A 15,330-nucleotide genomic window follows, 5' to 3' on the forward strand; every position below is an offset into this window, starting at 1 on the left:
TTTATACTTTAGACTCCCAGAGACTGGCACAAATTAAGTTTAAGCACACACGTGTCATGCAAACATGAAGCCATGACACCTTTATCACCAATTTTCAGTGGAATCAGTAGTAGACATTAATGCATGTCATGTAAGTGAAATGCACTTTTCCAGTCTTTTGTCTAACAAAATACTGTATTAGTCATAGCATTAACTTGATTTCCTGTACTGGAAATGTCTAAGAATGCATTAATCTTTGTTTGTTCGGAGCAGTCTTTCGGTCTGTAGTGACATAAGTTCAGGAATTTAAACAAATGAATGAGATTTTATACTCTGTCTCGTGATTTTCTTTCTCTTTTTCGTTTAATGAAAAAATCAAAAGGAGAAATAATGTTGCATTAAATGATATTGAAATACTTTAAATGTAACTATAATTAGCGAAAGATCAGTGACAGTAGTATCGTGTATGCTTCTTTGTCTGAGGGTAAGTGCTTTCACTTGGCATGAAATACTAAAAGTTTAATACTTCTTAGAGGAAAAAACGTAACCCATGCCTAATCCCAATTCCTAACATATATAGTCACTCGTAAAGGAGCCCTTTAGACAAGACAATATACATTAACTTACTTGATGATTTATAGAATGTGTCTATTTTAGTCACTGTAATAAAACAGAATATATATACACATATTAAAAAATCCAAGTGTAGATAATTAAACAGTATTTCCATACGTTAAACAACTAGTTGCACTTGATGTAGTATTTAAAGCAAGTCACTGAAAATTTCTTCAGTCTTTGGAATGATCAAAGTATAAATAACCAAAACATACAAATAATGATTGAATTTTCATAAAAGAAGGTTTATGACAGAGGGACAAAAATAATGTCCCTCTTATTCACCGTCAATCCCCATTGTGTTTATAGACTCAGCGCCTTCCCAGAATAATTGTAGAATCATAGATTAAGCTGCAGTTTTTTTTCTTTGATCTAGCAGTATACTTTAATGAGGTTATCTTCTTCTGGATAACAGTACTAATAAGGTTTCTAGTTACTTCTTCCTAAGACTTAGTTTGTTCTTGTTGAAGATTATACTGCTTCAGACATTTTAGGCTATGTAAACTACAGAAAAATACTAATCTAATCTAGTTAAGTTAAAGTCTAATGAAATATAAATTACTTTATTTACTCTGAAAATTTAGTTACCTTCTATTTTGATAATTCAATCCAGTTTTTTATTTCCCCACCTTCCCCAAAAAACTCTCGTAGTTACAAGCCTGCAATTACGGATAGCAAAGAAAGAAAACTGCTACTTGCCTATGGAAATATATATAGTTTTTTTTTTCAGTTCTAACTCTGCTCTGAGCTGCTAACCGTCACACAACATATGCCATTTGGCAATTTGTCTCCTAGGATACTCACAGATTTCTTTCCAGTGTTCTCCACCTGTTCCTTCTGCTGAAGATCCTAAGGTTAACCTACCAATGACCTCATTCCTTGACCCTCTATCTGAATCTAAAACCAAGAATTCAATGCTGATATCATCAAGGCTCTCACAAGGAATGTCAAAGACAAACAATTCATTGAACACGGCATTAGGGGTACACTTCTTGACATGGGTTTTCTTTTTAGAAATTCTCTTCTTAACATGGTACAGATTCACTTTGACATAAGGATCTGCAATAGAAAGAAATAACACAAATAAGATATTTAGAAGTTCCTTCTTCTAGTTACTGGTAAACTTTATAGCATACCAAGAGAACTACAGCACAGTGATGTTTCAATCTACTAAAGATGATTTGCTTTATCTAGTTTTTTTTTTTTTTGTGTGTGTGTGTGTGTTTAATTCTGAATTAGTTCTTTTAAGCTCCATTTACGGATATCAAAATATGTAATCAAGATTTAGGTAATGTCTTATTTGTACTATGGAGGTGTTTCTTTCACAAGACATTGTAGTCTGTTAACTTTGGTAATTATACTCCGTTGCTTCAAATGTTAGTGTGAAAGATGATAAATTTCCAATGTATTCTGAGAAATACAAATCCCTATGTAATTAAATGTAATAGAAATCTGTTTTTTACACATTCTACAAGTAGAAAATAATCACCAGTATTAATTAATTGGGGGTTGGGCTCGATGATCTCTGGAGGTCCCTTCCAACCCCTACAATTCTGTGAATAAGGATCAAACAAAATAAAATCTCAAAAGCAAGAGAATAATCTTATGCTGAGAAAATGGACATAATTTATTTCTGGTTTGGTTGTACCAAAATTAATTATCTTGATTAAATTTCTCCCACATCTTTTTACTAAATAAATTTAAAACTAAACTTCAAATGTAAGATTACATTTACTGGCTGCATGTGGTTTGTCTTTAAATATTTTATATGTTACTGAGGAGGGGAAGAGAAAAAGTCCATAACATTAACATTGTTAGTGAACACTGAACGTTTGCATCCTTCAGAATTTTTCAACAATGTGTTGCAAGATTCCTTAACTATTGTTTTCAATTATGGCTATATCTCACCTTCAGAGGAATTAAAAAAAAAAAAAAAAAAAGTAGTGGGAATGATTAGTTTCAAGTACACTAATTCTTCATTTATGTATGCATTTATTTCAGTGCAAAGGAGGACTTGTGTTCAAATTCTAATGGTTCAAATGCAATGAAAATTCCAGTCTATGGAAGTTAATCAAGCCAAATAGTCTACATAAGCAGTCCACTAATAAACACAAGAAACAATTTTTTTTTTTTTTTTTTTTTTTTTTTTTGCCAAGTGAAATTAAAATTTAGCCTTATTTAGAAAATGTATGCTCTAGTTATCAGAATGAAGTGGTCAGATGATGAAAATGTTTTTGTCTGCTTGGACTCACAGCAGTTTGATGTGAGCAAAGTGTGCAAAAAATGCATCTTAACAAAATGAACACTTTTTTTTTTTTTAACAGTAAGTTTTATTTACTATAATTTTTTCATTAGCTTGGAATGAATACACACCACACAAGGTCTAAGAATATCAAAATCACTAGCCATCAGTAGATTAATGATGTTGTCTATTTCTTTTGAAATAAATTTTTTGACTGCTATTTTTGGCTAATTGATAAGACTGGAATGTTGCTTTTGACTTTATTAGACTTATTAGGAGATCTCAATATCCATATCTCTTGATATGAGAAGTAGAAGTACAGTATTATTAGCTGCAGTAACTAAAATTAAAAGCCTACAAAAACTGCTTCCTCTTTCTTTCAAAATATCCTGTGCATCAAAAGAATCAAGACTTGTACGGACTCAATACAGATGATTTACTGTTTGAAGTCCTCTGTTGGGTACTGTTGTTTTTCAGTGTGTGTGTTTGCCTTCTTTTCAGGAGGTTAGTATATTTTATTTTGAATTTTATTAAGTTATCTGACATTAGCATGCACCTAACTACAGTTCTAACATCAGCTTCAAAAAAAGTTTTATTATTTGCAAAATGGTACAAGAGTAGGAGACGGGAGTTATAAAAAGACTCCTTTTTCAGTGTATTCCAAGCACTGAAGTAGTTCACCTTTCACCTTGCCAAATAAACATTAATACCAGTGGACTAAATTCAACACAGATGTAATTTGTTGACTTTTGGATTCAAAGCTGAAATATTCCATATAAGAATCTCACTTGATATTGATTAGCGAATAATAAACTGAATTTCTTTGTCATATGTAAAAGTTTTAGTATCTGCAATATCTTCTTATGACAGTTGGATCCTGTTATAGACAATGACAAAACTCATTGGTCTCCACTTCCAATAAATGTCATGTTTCCTTGTATTTTATTTTTATTTTTCCCTAATATGCTTGAAGAAATTTCTAATATATGTTCTCTGAAAAATAAAACATTGACCTAGATATGAATGAGATGAGTAGGCTGCAGACAATGCAGACACCACTTCCTCATTTCTGGGTTATTTTTAATCCTTGAAATGTCACATTTCAGCTGTCTTCTGTCTGTTTGTTTTATATTCTTAAGGCTTATTCATTACTGAAAACATTACCTGATAATCCTGAAACATCAGATTTAGGTAGATGTCTGGCTTTTAAAACAACCACAGTTAGTGTATTTGTTGTAGATTGATAACAGAGAGAGATCAGCAGTTCTCCACGTCCAGATGACTTCTGAGGAAATTAAAAGAAATAAAAAAGAAAAACTATTTATGAGCAATTATGTTCACCAACTTTGAAACTAGATAGAATAGGATTTCTGCAGTGTTGCATAACTGTGTATCTCAAACTGATGTCAAAAGATATAATTCATGGAGCTGTGATGCTTCACAAACAAAATATAACTTTCCTGTACTGCAGTTCTACAACTCCTCCTATATCTTGCTATTAGAATTTGAAATGAATAAAGCTGTGAAAATATGTATAGTAGGGTATTGTTAGCTTCAGAGATAAGAAATGAAATCCTATATCCTGTAAAATAAGTCTCAGTGTAAGTAAAGTTTCTTAAGAAAAATAAATAAGAAACTTTGTGAAAAAAAAGAGTTGAAAAACAAATTGAATAAAAGTAATTCACAAAAAGAAAAATAATAAAATATTTTTAGTCTTAAAATTAATGTAGCCCATTAGTGAAAGAGTCATTTATTTCACAGTAAGGATGGAGCCAGTGGAAACAAAAAATGAGAATACTTTATGTATCAGAAAATCCACTAATTTATCAGCAAAATATCAGTGACATAGTTATAATTGCAATATAATGAAAGAATTGCAAAACAATTATATTAGTTATAGGTGTGATCTCTTGCAGACGTTTAGTTGATTTGTCAGCGTGCTTCACCTTTGGAAACAATCAAATTGAAAGTCAATATACAAGCTACTTTTTAGTAGAGAATAAAAGAAGTGCACATGATTCCTATGCATTTCTATGGCTCTGTGACTGTTGTAAATGATCTTTCTATTCTGAAATGAGACAAAAAGATATGAAATATTTTGAGCCTGGTGAAATCAATAAGTTTTTCCACTGACTTTGCTGTGGTTTTAACATCTCCCTCATATCTTAGGATCTTTAGAACAAATGCAGCTTATTTAAAAGTCATTGAGGGAAAAAAAAGCATGATTTAAAATAGGAAAGATGAAGAAAGAGTATAATAATGTATAAATTTTTGCATTCTTTCACATCAAAGCAAACTAAAATGAATTTAGGCCTCTTGACCTAATGTGAATGGATCCACTAAAACCTGCTGACCCTCTGATTAAGCAAGTAGAATTTAGAATTCTAACATTTTCTTTTCAAATGCTTGTTTTAACTTGATTTTATTATAGTTGTAAAATTGTTTCCTTATTCTGCCCTAATGAAAAGATGTCAGTAGTTCATTTGATAAACTTGTTCCCTTCTTTTCCCAGGATGCTATTAATATTGCTCAAATATTATAGTTAAACTAGTACAACTCTTCTAAATTTTAAGTAAGAAATATGTTACCCTAACATTTCTTTTGATGATCTCTCTGTCCATTAGCATCCTTCCTTCTGACAATTCAGTTCCTGCAAGGGGAATGAGGACTTCTCCAATGACGTCATCTCTGGAAAATCTGTCGAAGCTCAAGATCATAAAATGGAGTGTTAAGTCTTGAATTTGGCTATAGGGGATCCCATAAAACGTGAAGGTCTCATCAAAAGCTGGATCTAAGGTTTTCCTCAGCACTCTGGTTTTCACCTTGTGCTTTTTCTCAGGAAGGATTGTCATTTTGATGTAGGGATCAGAAGTCATTGACTGTTCATCCATTGCTGGCAGCCCACGTGCTTCCTTGATGCTCACTACAAATGCCTTTTTCTCAAAGTTGTATTCTAAAGAGAGAAAGAGAGTTCCTAGCTTGTCTTGTTTTTCTTCAGATGACAGGGACATGGTGGATTTTAAACTATCAGGGGAAACTAAATCTTTCTTCTTTTCTGAAAAATGCTTTGAAGATGAATTTTCAGGGCCTGGAGAACTCTGCATTTTAGAGATTGTTTTCGGAAAGTTGCCATTTAGATCTCTGTTCTCCAGGTCAAGATGAAGAGAATTCTTTGGCATTGCTGATTTGCTCTTTGCTTCACTTTTATCATCTACTCCAAACTTCTTCTTACTGTTGAGATTCTCAGGATAAATATCAACTCCCTTCAGAACATGAACAAACTTATATGGAGGAGTCTTATTGGATTTGGATGATTTGCGCTGACAGCAGATCCAAGCAAAAAGGGAGACAGAGAAGACAAGGCCAAATGCACTAAAGATCCCAACAACTGTAGGAATTTCATCTGCAAGTTAAATAAACAGCAACAAACAAATAAGCAGCATTTTCTTCTACTCTGTGTGATATATAGTAAATTTAGCAAAGCAAACTAATACAAGATGGTAATAGGAGCAGTTGACAGACTGAAAGTGCTCTGCGTTGCACGCATTGGTCGCCACCTGCTGGCGCAAAAGTGTAGTCCCATGCTGTTAGTATTTTTCCATACAAAAGATGTCTGGAAGGAAAACAGAGTTCCCACCCCAACAGTAATTAAAATGAGTAATTTCTCAGCTATTTCATCACTCTGTGTGTAATTTCTGAGTTTATATGTCAGCGAGCAAAAACAGATAAGGTTTGATCTTTGAGTTTATGGAACTGTATTTCTTAGATATAAGCATTCTGATATGTCTGTTACTTATAGGAATATCATCTGCTTTTCACAGTCTCCTAAAATGCTTTGTACACTCAACTAACTCAGTTTTATGGTCTGATCTCATAATTGCCTGGAGGTATCTGCTGAAACTGAGTTTTTCAGGAGGTTGTAACACTCAAGAGTTTCAAGAGGATTTTCAATACATTCCAGGAGAAAGTCTGTCAAGAAAAATTAGAATAACTACCTGCCAAGTGTCCCCTCCAGATGGATGTGACATTTGGCAGTTGCATGAGAGTCCAAAGCTGAAATACTCTTCAGTGTATCTTTGACACCCACTAAGCTTTGAATCTGAGATGCTATGAATCAAAGCTGTGGAGAGCATACAGGATGGATCACTTCTTTTGAGTGTGTAAGAGAAACATTAAAATGTAATTTTGATATTAATCCTATATTAAAATCTGAGTGAAGCGAAAACTATCCAGGTGTTTCAATCTCAAGTGTGATGTGAATACTTCAGTAGCATATTGAATCATTAGCCATTCACAAGCCATTCACAATTGAAGGGGCAAATGAGCACAACTAATTGGAAATCCAATTTTGCCCATAAGTAACATGACTAAGTGAGTTTAAACCTCCCACAGTGTAACAATAAGAGCTTAATCTTTATTCTCTGAACTAGTAGACTAGTAGAATATTAATGGAATGGCATTGTTTCTGCATAAATCCAATTGTGTTACAGTTCCTGTAGCAAATAATTAGCACATCATTTTGAACAAGGAAAGCAAAACTATCCTCCTGTACACATTACTAAACATGCTTTATCTAGGTAAAACCTGGTCTAATATATGTGCTACCACCGTAACTTTTAGTCTGAGTAAAAACAAAAACAAAACAAAACAAAACCCCACAAAGTAATATTATCAAAGAAAAGTAGGGCAAAATGTTCCAGAACAGAAAGTGTAAGGTCTTATTAATTAATTTCTTCTTACAATAAACATGTCACTTTACTTCTGCTTACAAGCTGTATCAATCTATGTTTAATTGTAAGAAGTCAATTAATGACTGAAAAAGACATGCAAAATTTTAAAAATATATATATTTTTTTAAGCTGAGAATTTTTCTCTGAGTTTCAAGTATTACCATAGCTGTAGAAATTTAAATGTATATGAAACAAAGGTAGAAAGCAAGGAGTAATTGAAAGATAATCAGAATACTTTAAATAACTTTCAGGAATCATCTATACATTTTTAGTGCTTTTTCATGAGTTTACATTTAAAATTTTTATAGTAATGGAAATCATGCTGTGTTTTTATTCTACAGCTACTGGAAGAAGTGATAAAATCAATTTAGTATTTAAAATATTAATTAACTTCCTTAAATGAGTAATTAGATAAGGATGATGTCATGAGTGTTGTTAGAATTATCAGATGGGTGGGGTACATAGGAAAAAAGAAGATAACTAAAATTTTTTATACTCACAACTAATTACATTACAACAATTTGTCATAATGTTTCCTGCTTGTCTGCGAAAGAGCTGAATCTATTGAGATATATCTGGATTTTACAAAATTTACATATCAGTCCCCCAGTCTGGACTAAGAACATTTAGAGAGATAGGGGTAATGGGCAGGCAGGTGAGAGAAATTGAGAGAAACAGAAAAAGAAAGCAGGACTGCCCAAAATTAGGACTACTATAATAAACCAGGACAAATCATAGAGCAACAGAGCTGCAAAAGCCAGCATCTGGCATCTGACTTCTGGATTCAAAAGGAACTGTATCAGCCAACTTTGAATCCCAACTGTTAATTCTGCTGCATAAATGGGAAACAGGTGTTGTTTTTCATCTAAATAACAAAATCCAGATGCTGACATAGTCTGGAATCACCCTGCTCCACAATTGGCTGCTTGGATGCTGGTATGTCTTGGCCCACTTCAAAGAATATTCTTGTTTAACATTGAAGCCAGTGAAGCTTCTTGGCATTTGGAACAATAAAAAGGGAAATTTGAGGAATTGAAGCTCACTATTATCAAAGCACTTGCCTGGTCTTAGAACTGAAAATATTTTGGCTAATATTAATTATTCTTTTCTCCTTCTGTAGCACTTTCAGCAATTTGTCTTGTTACATGTACCTACCCATCTCTTTTATGTGGATATAACTATATCCACTACCTTATACTTCCTTACTTCTTAAGTCACTTAAAAAGCATGGAGAATAACTTACCATTGTTTCTTTTTCAAACACTTAGAGTTCTATGTGTCAACTTGCTTTGCTTTTAGGTGTGTTTTGTCAATACAGTTTGATTTGGAAATGTTACGTTCACATACTGGCACCAATCCACTTTACAAATAGCTCAACTTCTTTCCTCCTGCCAAGTCTTCCCTCTGCCATCCTTACTAATCACTTATCTTTCTCCATTCAGAATTCATTTCTCAAAATGTACACCCACTGAAAACAATTCCATTTAATTTTAGACCCCTTTTCAGGTATTTAAGACACTTGATACAGTTGAAATAAAAAACCCTCATACAAATATAGGTTAAAATATGTTTAACTGGGATATTAAACTATCACAATATGTTATTATGCCTGAGCTTTAAAAACAATTCACAAGAGTAAGCATAAGTTATAGCTTACTTGGTTATCAATCCTAGCTGAGCTAGGATTGCATGTGATGAGGCTTGTATGATTGTAAACAATTTGTGATGATAGAGATAATAAAGATAATAATTACTATTATTAATGAAATCTGGGACGTCCTTAGTCTAAATATTAACAAATATTGGGGCACATGATAATATAGAATTTATTGATTCAGATTTTCTTTTAGTTTTCCATATGTTTCATATATATATATATATATATATAGTTCACAGAAAGACTTCCCTTGACCATCCAGATTATTTTTTCTTATTATTTTCTCTGTTATTTTGATTGCCTGTGATAAAATTTGCTGAAATATGAAAGATACACGTTCTTTTAATATTATTATTTTCCCCCTAACTCCTGGTATTTCATCTTAGATTTTACACACTGTGTAAGAATCCTGTGGTGGTGGATGTTGCATAAACATTTTGTACAGAAACCTTCCTTTCTATTCTGTTCAGTGCAAGTGTAGCTTTTCAAAACATGATAGAAAATGTTTCTCTTCTGTATTTAGACATTTGGAATTGAGAAGACTGAGTGTATGCATAGGCATATGCAAGTATATAAACAAATATGCAAGTGAATGATTATATTTCTTTGTTGCATTCATCACTGAAATAGCAGATAACCAGTTTCTTACTACAATCATGAAACTTCTATACTAAATTACATGATTCCACATCATGGAACAGAGTGCATATCCCAGAAAATACTCGAGAAAGAGGTGGAGTATTGAGTTCCTAACACATTCTGAGACAGACGTACTTTTTGCTCCCTGTGTTGTGCAAGCACCATCTAGTGTACGTTTTACAGCCATCAGCACTAGCCGAGTTGTACACACCCATATAGGTAGCACAAACACAAATACAGCCAACTCTCTGTTTCTTCATGTATACTTCTGTCAAGAAAGCAGAGGGGAAAAAAAAAAAAAATCCTCATTTGAGGTCTCTGTCCTTTTTAATAATCAAGTAAATCACTATTTTTCAGGGTCTTTTTTTTTTTTTTTTTTTTTTTTTAACATAGCAGTTACTCTCCCTCTGTGGCTGTACATTCTTTGCACTTTCCTCTGTTCTGAAAAACAACGTGGATACTTCAGAAAAACTTCATGCAGTTTGTAAAATGCTCTTTAGAAAGCACGGACTAAGAATTCACTGCTGACATAATATTTCCTCAAATTTCCCATCAAACTAAATACAGTAATCTCAAATAGTTTCAATTCAGAGACAGGACATCAAAAGAAGCTGGCTGAGATTTTGTCTACACTGAGATGCAGTGGATTAATCATGTGCAAAATATCTCTGTATACACTTTGGCTGACTGTATCACATCAGGGCCTTCTGTGGTCTGCAAACCAGATTACTGATGCTCGTGCATGCGCAGAGCACCCTCTTCACAAAGAAAAGGGAGGGTGGTTGCTAAGTAACACAGTCTGTACACTTCCCAAAGCAGAGAGGCCTCAAATAAGCATATGGAGCTGGAAAAGATGGCCCATCAGTGGCAAATGAACTGCCATCATTCCTCAGATCCCATAGCCTAAATATGGGGAAAGCCTAATATTCTGGACAATATCCAGTAAAGCGTCAAGTAAAGATTATAAAAATAAAACTCCAAAATTTATATGTATGAGGTAAAACTGATGAAACAGCTTTCCATCTTCCCATCTCTGTGAAATGTTTCCCTGCAGCATAAGGACAGAATTTCACATTTTCAAAAATTACATTTATTTTCTACAGTTGCCAGGTACTAAGCTACAGATATTAATTAATACTGTTCAGCACCAATTAAATTCAAGCCCTCTAGCCCCCCTTGTAAATAAAATTTCAGTGAGAATACAAGCAGAGGTCCCTAATTGAGGGAAGTGTTTACCATTCACTGAAAATGAAACAACTTCAGAATGATCTACAAAGGGATTCAGGTAAGTATGCTGCTTCATTCATTCAGTTCTGTTTCAATTACAATTAGACTATGGAATGGGGGCTAGCATCCCTCCATTTATTGTCTCCAGCTTTGACAGTCCCTAGCTATGTACAAGCATGTTTTCAGATGCCACAGAAGACTCATTGATTCTTCCTGCGTTGAAACTGAATTCAGCTACACACATAAGAATGGTCTATATGAATTATCCGGTGTCCATTGAAGAGTGCTGTAGGTTTTCTGGACTGCATTTGCCAGCCCATGTAGATACATCAGTTACCAGAAAATTCTTGAAATCAAATCTGGATGAGCAGACAAAGATGAGGAAGAGGCGCCTACTAGAGGGTCTGAGATATGGAAACAGCCTCAAATGTCATTATATAAGTTCATGGAAGCAACTAAATAAATTCCCTAGTTCACATACAGATGTACAGAAATCTAAACTAATGTTTTAAACATGAAATTGAGCCATGCCTCTGGGGTCAACTTTCTCTTGATTCTACTGGTTGTATTGACCAGATACTCATTCTCTGTAGTGCAAATTTAAAATGTCTGTTGCACATATGGTTTGTTATAGTTGCTTTAGAGCTGAATTCCATTCCTAAAACTAGGCAAGAATGCCTAAAATAGATTTTACACTTACTCAGGTATTTAATAAGAATAATAATAAAAAGTATTTTTCTCCTCTGTGGTGATACTATGTAGATCAATGTCTTGATGAAACTTTAAGGTGTGTAATAACAAGTGTGAAAGAAACCATTCCAGTAATTTAACATTGTTTTTATTTAGAAAGTAACATCAAATGTTTGAAAGATAACAAGATTCCTCCTAGAGTGGGAAATATTTCTTTCCCTTCAGAAGTCATGGTACCACACTGAAAGTTTTATTAAGCACACAATAGTATGTATTTTCCTTTATTTTTATTTTTTGATGAGAAAAGCTCCCTGCAGTTTTATGTGGTGGATGAAAAGAGAGAATGAGACATGTCTTCACTGTTGCAGTTTTTTGCAGGAAAGTCTCCAGAGTAGTTTCACTCCATGTGTACTGAAAGTGTCTGATGATCAGATGACTAAGAGTTACATTATATTATATAATACAGTATATTATATATAAATATAATATGCAAACATGTTATAAATTATTATTATTCATTATTAATTATGTTATATGAATATAATATATAAATAAGGTATATAAAAATAAATATATAAAATAAGATACCATGGAGTAAACTTTCATTTTGGAAGGAGAGACTACTTTAAAATTCCTTTCCTATTTTTTTTTTATATCTAAGATTTTATTATTATTTTTTTCTGGGTAATTTATCATTTCAGGTTATGCTTTTATTTGGATAACAGCTACTCATTTTATTTATTTCAGTTTTCTGAAGTTCATGGGTAGTGGGGATTGTGATCTGCTAAAATTAGTTTACATGTATATGTTTAACAGTTTCTGGAAACCAAGTAAATCAAAATGCCTCTTAAGTTTTCAGTCAGGGCTATAGGCACCTCAGGAAATGAAATACTTTTTATCTTGATAGTCTCTACTTGTTGAGGAGAAGATACTCTAGAAGGGTCCTGATAAGAATGATTAAAATAGGAAACAGAAACATACCTACATTTATGTCATGAATTTCTTTTATATTTTAATTGGCATTAATTGTTGAAATAAAAGAGAAGGGTACTACTAGGGAATTAGACTGAGAATTTAGAATAACGTTGTGATATTAAAAGTCTTGAATTAATTTAAATTTCGTAAGTTGTTCATTCAGTCTTCTTTTGAAATTTCAGCCTTTACTAACAGACAGGTCTTCTATGTTTTGTTGTTGTTGTTTTGCTAAAACAGGAAAATTTTTTGACTAAACCATACTTAAACCAAGTTTTGTGAACTTTAATCTAAAATTCAGTTTTAATTCTAGCATACGTATGTTTATGATCAGGAAAATCTTAAGATATCTTGGAACAATAGAAGAACTTTCTGTGAAATATTTATTTTCCTGGCTTTAGATAAGCAGGTTCACCAATGGAATATGAAAAAGTCAAGCATGCAGTCTATTTCTTCACTTTGTTCATCTGCTTTGGATCCATTGTATATACGTACGTTATGGAGAAGATGCCAAATTAAAGAAACTACAAAGATTTATTGGCTTCTAGCACACCAAAAGCAAGAGTACTGCATCAGAAAAATTATGACTCAGATTCAAGTACTTCTTGTGCTCTTGTCTTTTTGCAGGAATGTCCTAAGTATCATTCTTTAAGTACCGTAAAGGAAGAAATGGTCTTTGTCCATTGATTTTTGTCCAGTGTAATGAGGTATTCAGTCAGAAAATAAATATGTTACCTAATTGCAGTGCTTAGGGTCTAAGATTACCTAAGAAGACCTAATTTCTCACCATCTATGAAAGCACTGTTTTAGTATGGTACATATGGCAGCTAAATGTTATATCTGCTTCACTTCAGTAGAGGTTTAATATTTTGATGTTCAAAGAGTAGAGAAATTCTCTGAAGCTAGAACTGGAGCCTGTGCCCTGAAGAGTGATTTAACAATGCTGCTTTACAAGAAGTTTTATCTTAAGTCAATTCTTTGTTTGGACTTCAAAGATGACATTGTTGAAATTAAAATTTGCAGAGTTTAATTTCATAAATTTTGCAACACTTACTCTTGTGATGGGCACCACATGAGATGAGACACAGATAATCCCTAGGAAAATGAATTCAACAGTAAATAAAAGAGGTAGAGGAGAAGAGAGATTCTGAAGATATATATATATATATATAGTAAGAGATTACTCTTTTACATCATTGTCTCAAAGCTTGCTGGGGACACAGATGAACAAGGCAAGTCCTGGGCAGGGGTTGAGAAATCCTTTGTCTGGAGAACTTTGATGGACAAGTCCTGGGCAAGGGTTGTGAAATCCTCTGTCTGAGGGACACAGATGGACAAGGCCAGGGACAACGAGAGAGAGATGAGCTTCAGCTTAATAGCCGTGAAGCAGTTTTTTTGTGTGGACTTATCTCAAGGAAGATCAAGAGGACATCTCAGGGGGTACTCATATGACTCTTGCTCAAGCACCCAGGGATGTCACATAGACAGGAGAAAAAGTAGGATAAAAGAGCAATCGAAAACCACGAGATTTAGGTTTTCTGGAAACAGTTTGTCATGAAGAAGAATGGAGGTTATTCTGTCAACAGGTTCCTCATGAAGAAGAAGAGGTTTCTGTCATGAGAAGCCTCACAACCTGCCTCTCTCCTTCCTGGTCTTGCTTTGTGCTCTCTCCCTCCTGGGCTTGCTCTGCGCTGTACCATGATGCTGAGGAAGAACAAAGATGTCTGCAATCAGATTCCTCACACTACAGAATTCCTGCATGCTTACAGACTCTCCTGGGCCTCTTACCTGAGTCCTGCTGCCTCCTCCGGGATTGGCTACGTGACTGCTTCCTGCTACCTGCTTGCTGCCCAAGACCTGCCACATTGCTGCTCTCTCCCCCTGCTGCTTCTGCCTTGGACCTTCAAACATCATGCAACGGGATTGCTGCTGGATGCTGGTGGTGACTATCCCCGCTTTACACAATTCTTGCTTCTTTCGTATCTTTTCTATCACCCTCCTTCCCTTCCCCGTCTCCCTGATTAGGATTTGTAATAAACTGGTTGGACTAACATATGAACCATTGTTTCTTAATCTCACACCGGGTACACAGATATTAAAAGAACCTCATCTCCCTCCTATAAATTGGAGAGAGACATATACATACATATATATTTTATATATATATATATATAAATATATATATATAATTGATATTCAGATCTGGAAGTACTTGATCCTAAATATTCTGCAAATAATATATGTCCTTATCACATTTGAAAGTTCTGTCTAAATTCAGAGCTTTAAATCTAACATGTTTCAACTAGGCAAATTAAGACCCAAAAGTCATTGAAAATCTGATATTGTATGGTTAGATCATGTACTCTATTCTGAGTAACACATCCCCAACATATCATGTGATCTTCAGGGAAGAAAAACTCACTGGAAAAAAAAAAAAAAAAAAAAAAAAAAAAAAAAAAAAAAAAAAAAAAGTTGAAATACAGTGTTAGTAAAATATAAAGTTTTTAATGTGGTGTAGTCTTTGAAGCAACCATAGAAGTAAATGGAAGAAAAACAAGTATTCCATGTAGTTAAAAGCA

The 15,330-nt window shown here is 33.6% G+C and overlaps 1 protein-coding gene across 1 annotated transcript; it reads right to left on the minus strand.

The window, feature by feature from the left end:
- Positions 1–1,345: 1,345 nt before the first annotated feature.
- On the minus strand, positions 1,346–14,665 carry SYT4 (synaptotagmin 4). Its single transcript, XM_042831133.1, has 5 exons — positions 14,540–14,665; positions 12,672–12,723; positions 5,425–6,239; positions 4,001–4,121; positions 1,346–1,653 (listed from the first exon to the last, which is right to left on the minus strand). Exons 1-5 carry the CDS (start codon positions 14,663–14,665, stop codon positions 1,346–1,348), a joined length of 1,422 nt encoding a protein of 473 aa, XP_042687067.1.
- Positions 14,666–15,330: the final 665 nt, after the last annotated feature.

Source organism: Centrocercus urophasianus, unplaced genomic scaffold (genome assembly GCF_019232065.1).
Source record: "Centrocercus urophasianus isolate 14NV4802_14NV808 unplaced genomic scaffold, USGS_Curo_1.0 seq_35, whole genome shotgun sequence".
NCBI classification, from domain to species: Eukaryota; Metazoa; Chordata; class Aves; order Galliformes; family Phasianidae; genus Centrocercus; species Centrocercus urophasianus.

Coding starts and splice junctions, on each gene's coding strand:
- SYT4 (XM_042831133.1), bottom strand. CDS start 14,665: ATGATGTTTGAAGGTCCAAGGCAGAAGCAGCAGGGGGAGAGAGCAGCA. Junction 12,724..14,539: donor GAGGAGGCAGCAGGACTCAG/GTAAGAGGCCCA, acceptor CATTCTTATCAG/GACCCTTCTAGAGTATCTTC. Junction 6,240..12,671: donor AGAGACTATCAAGATAAAAA/GTATTTCATTTC, acceptor TTTAACTTGCAG/ATGAAATTCCTACAGTTGTT.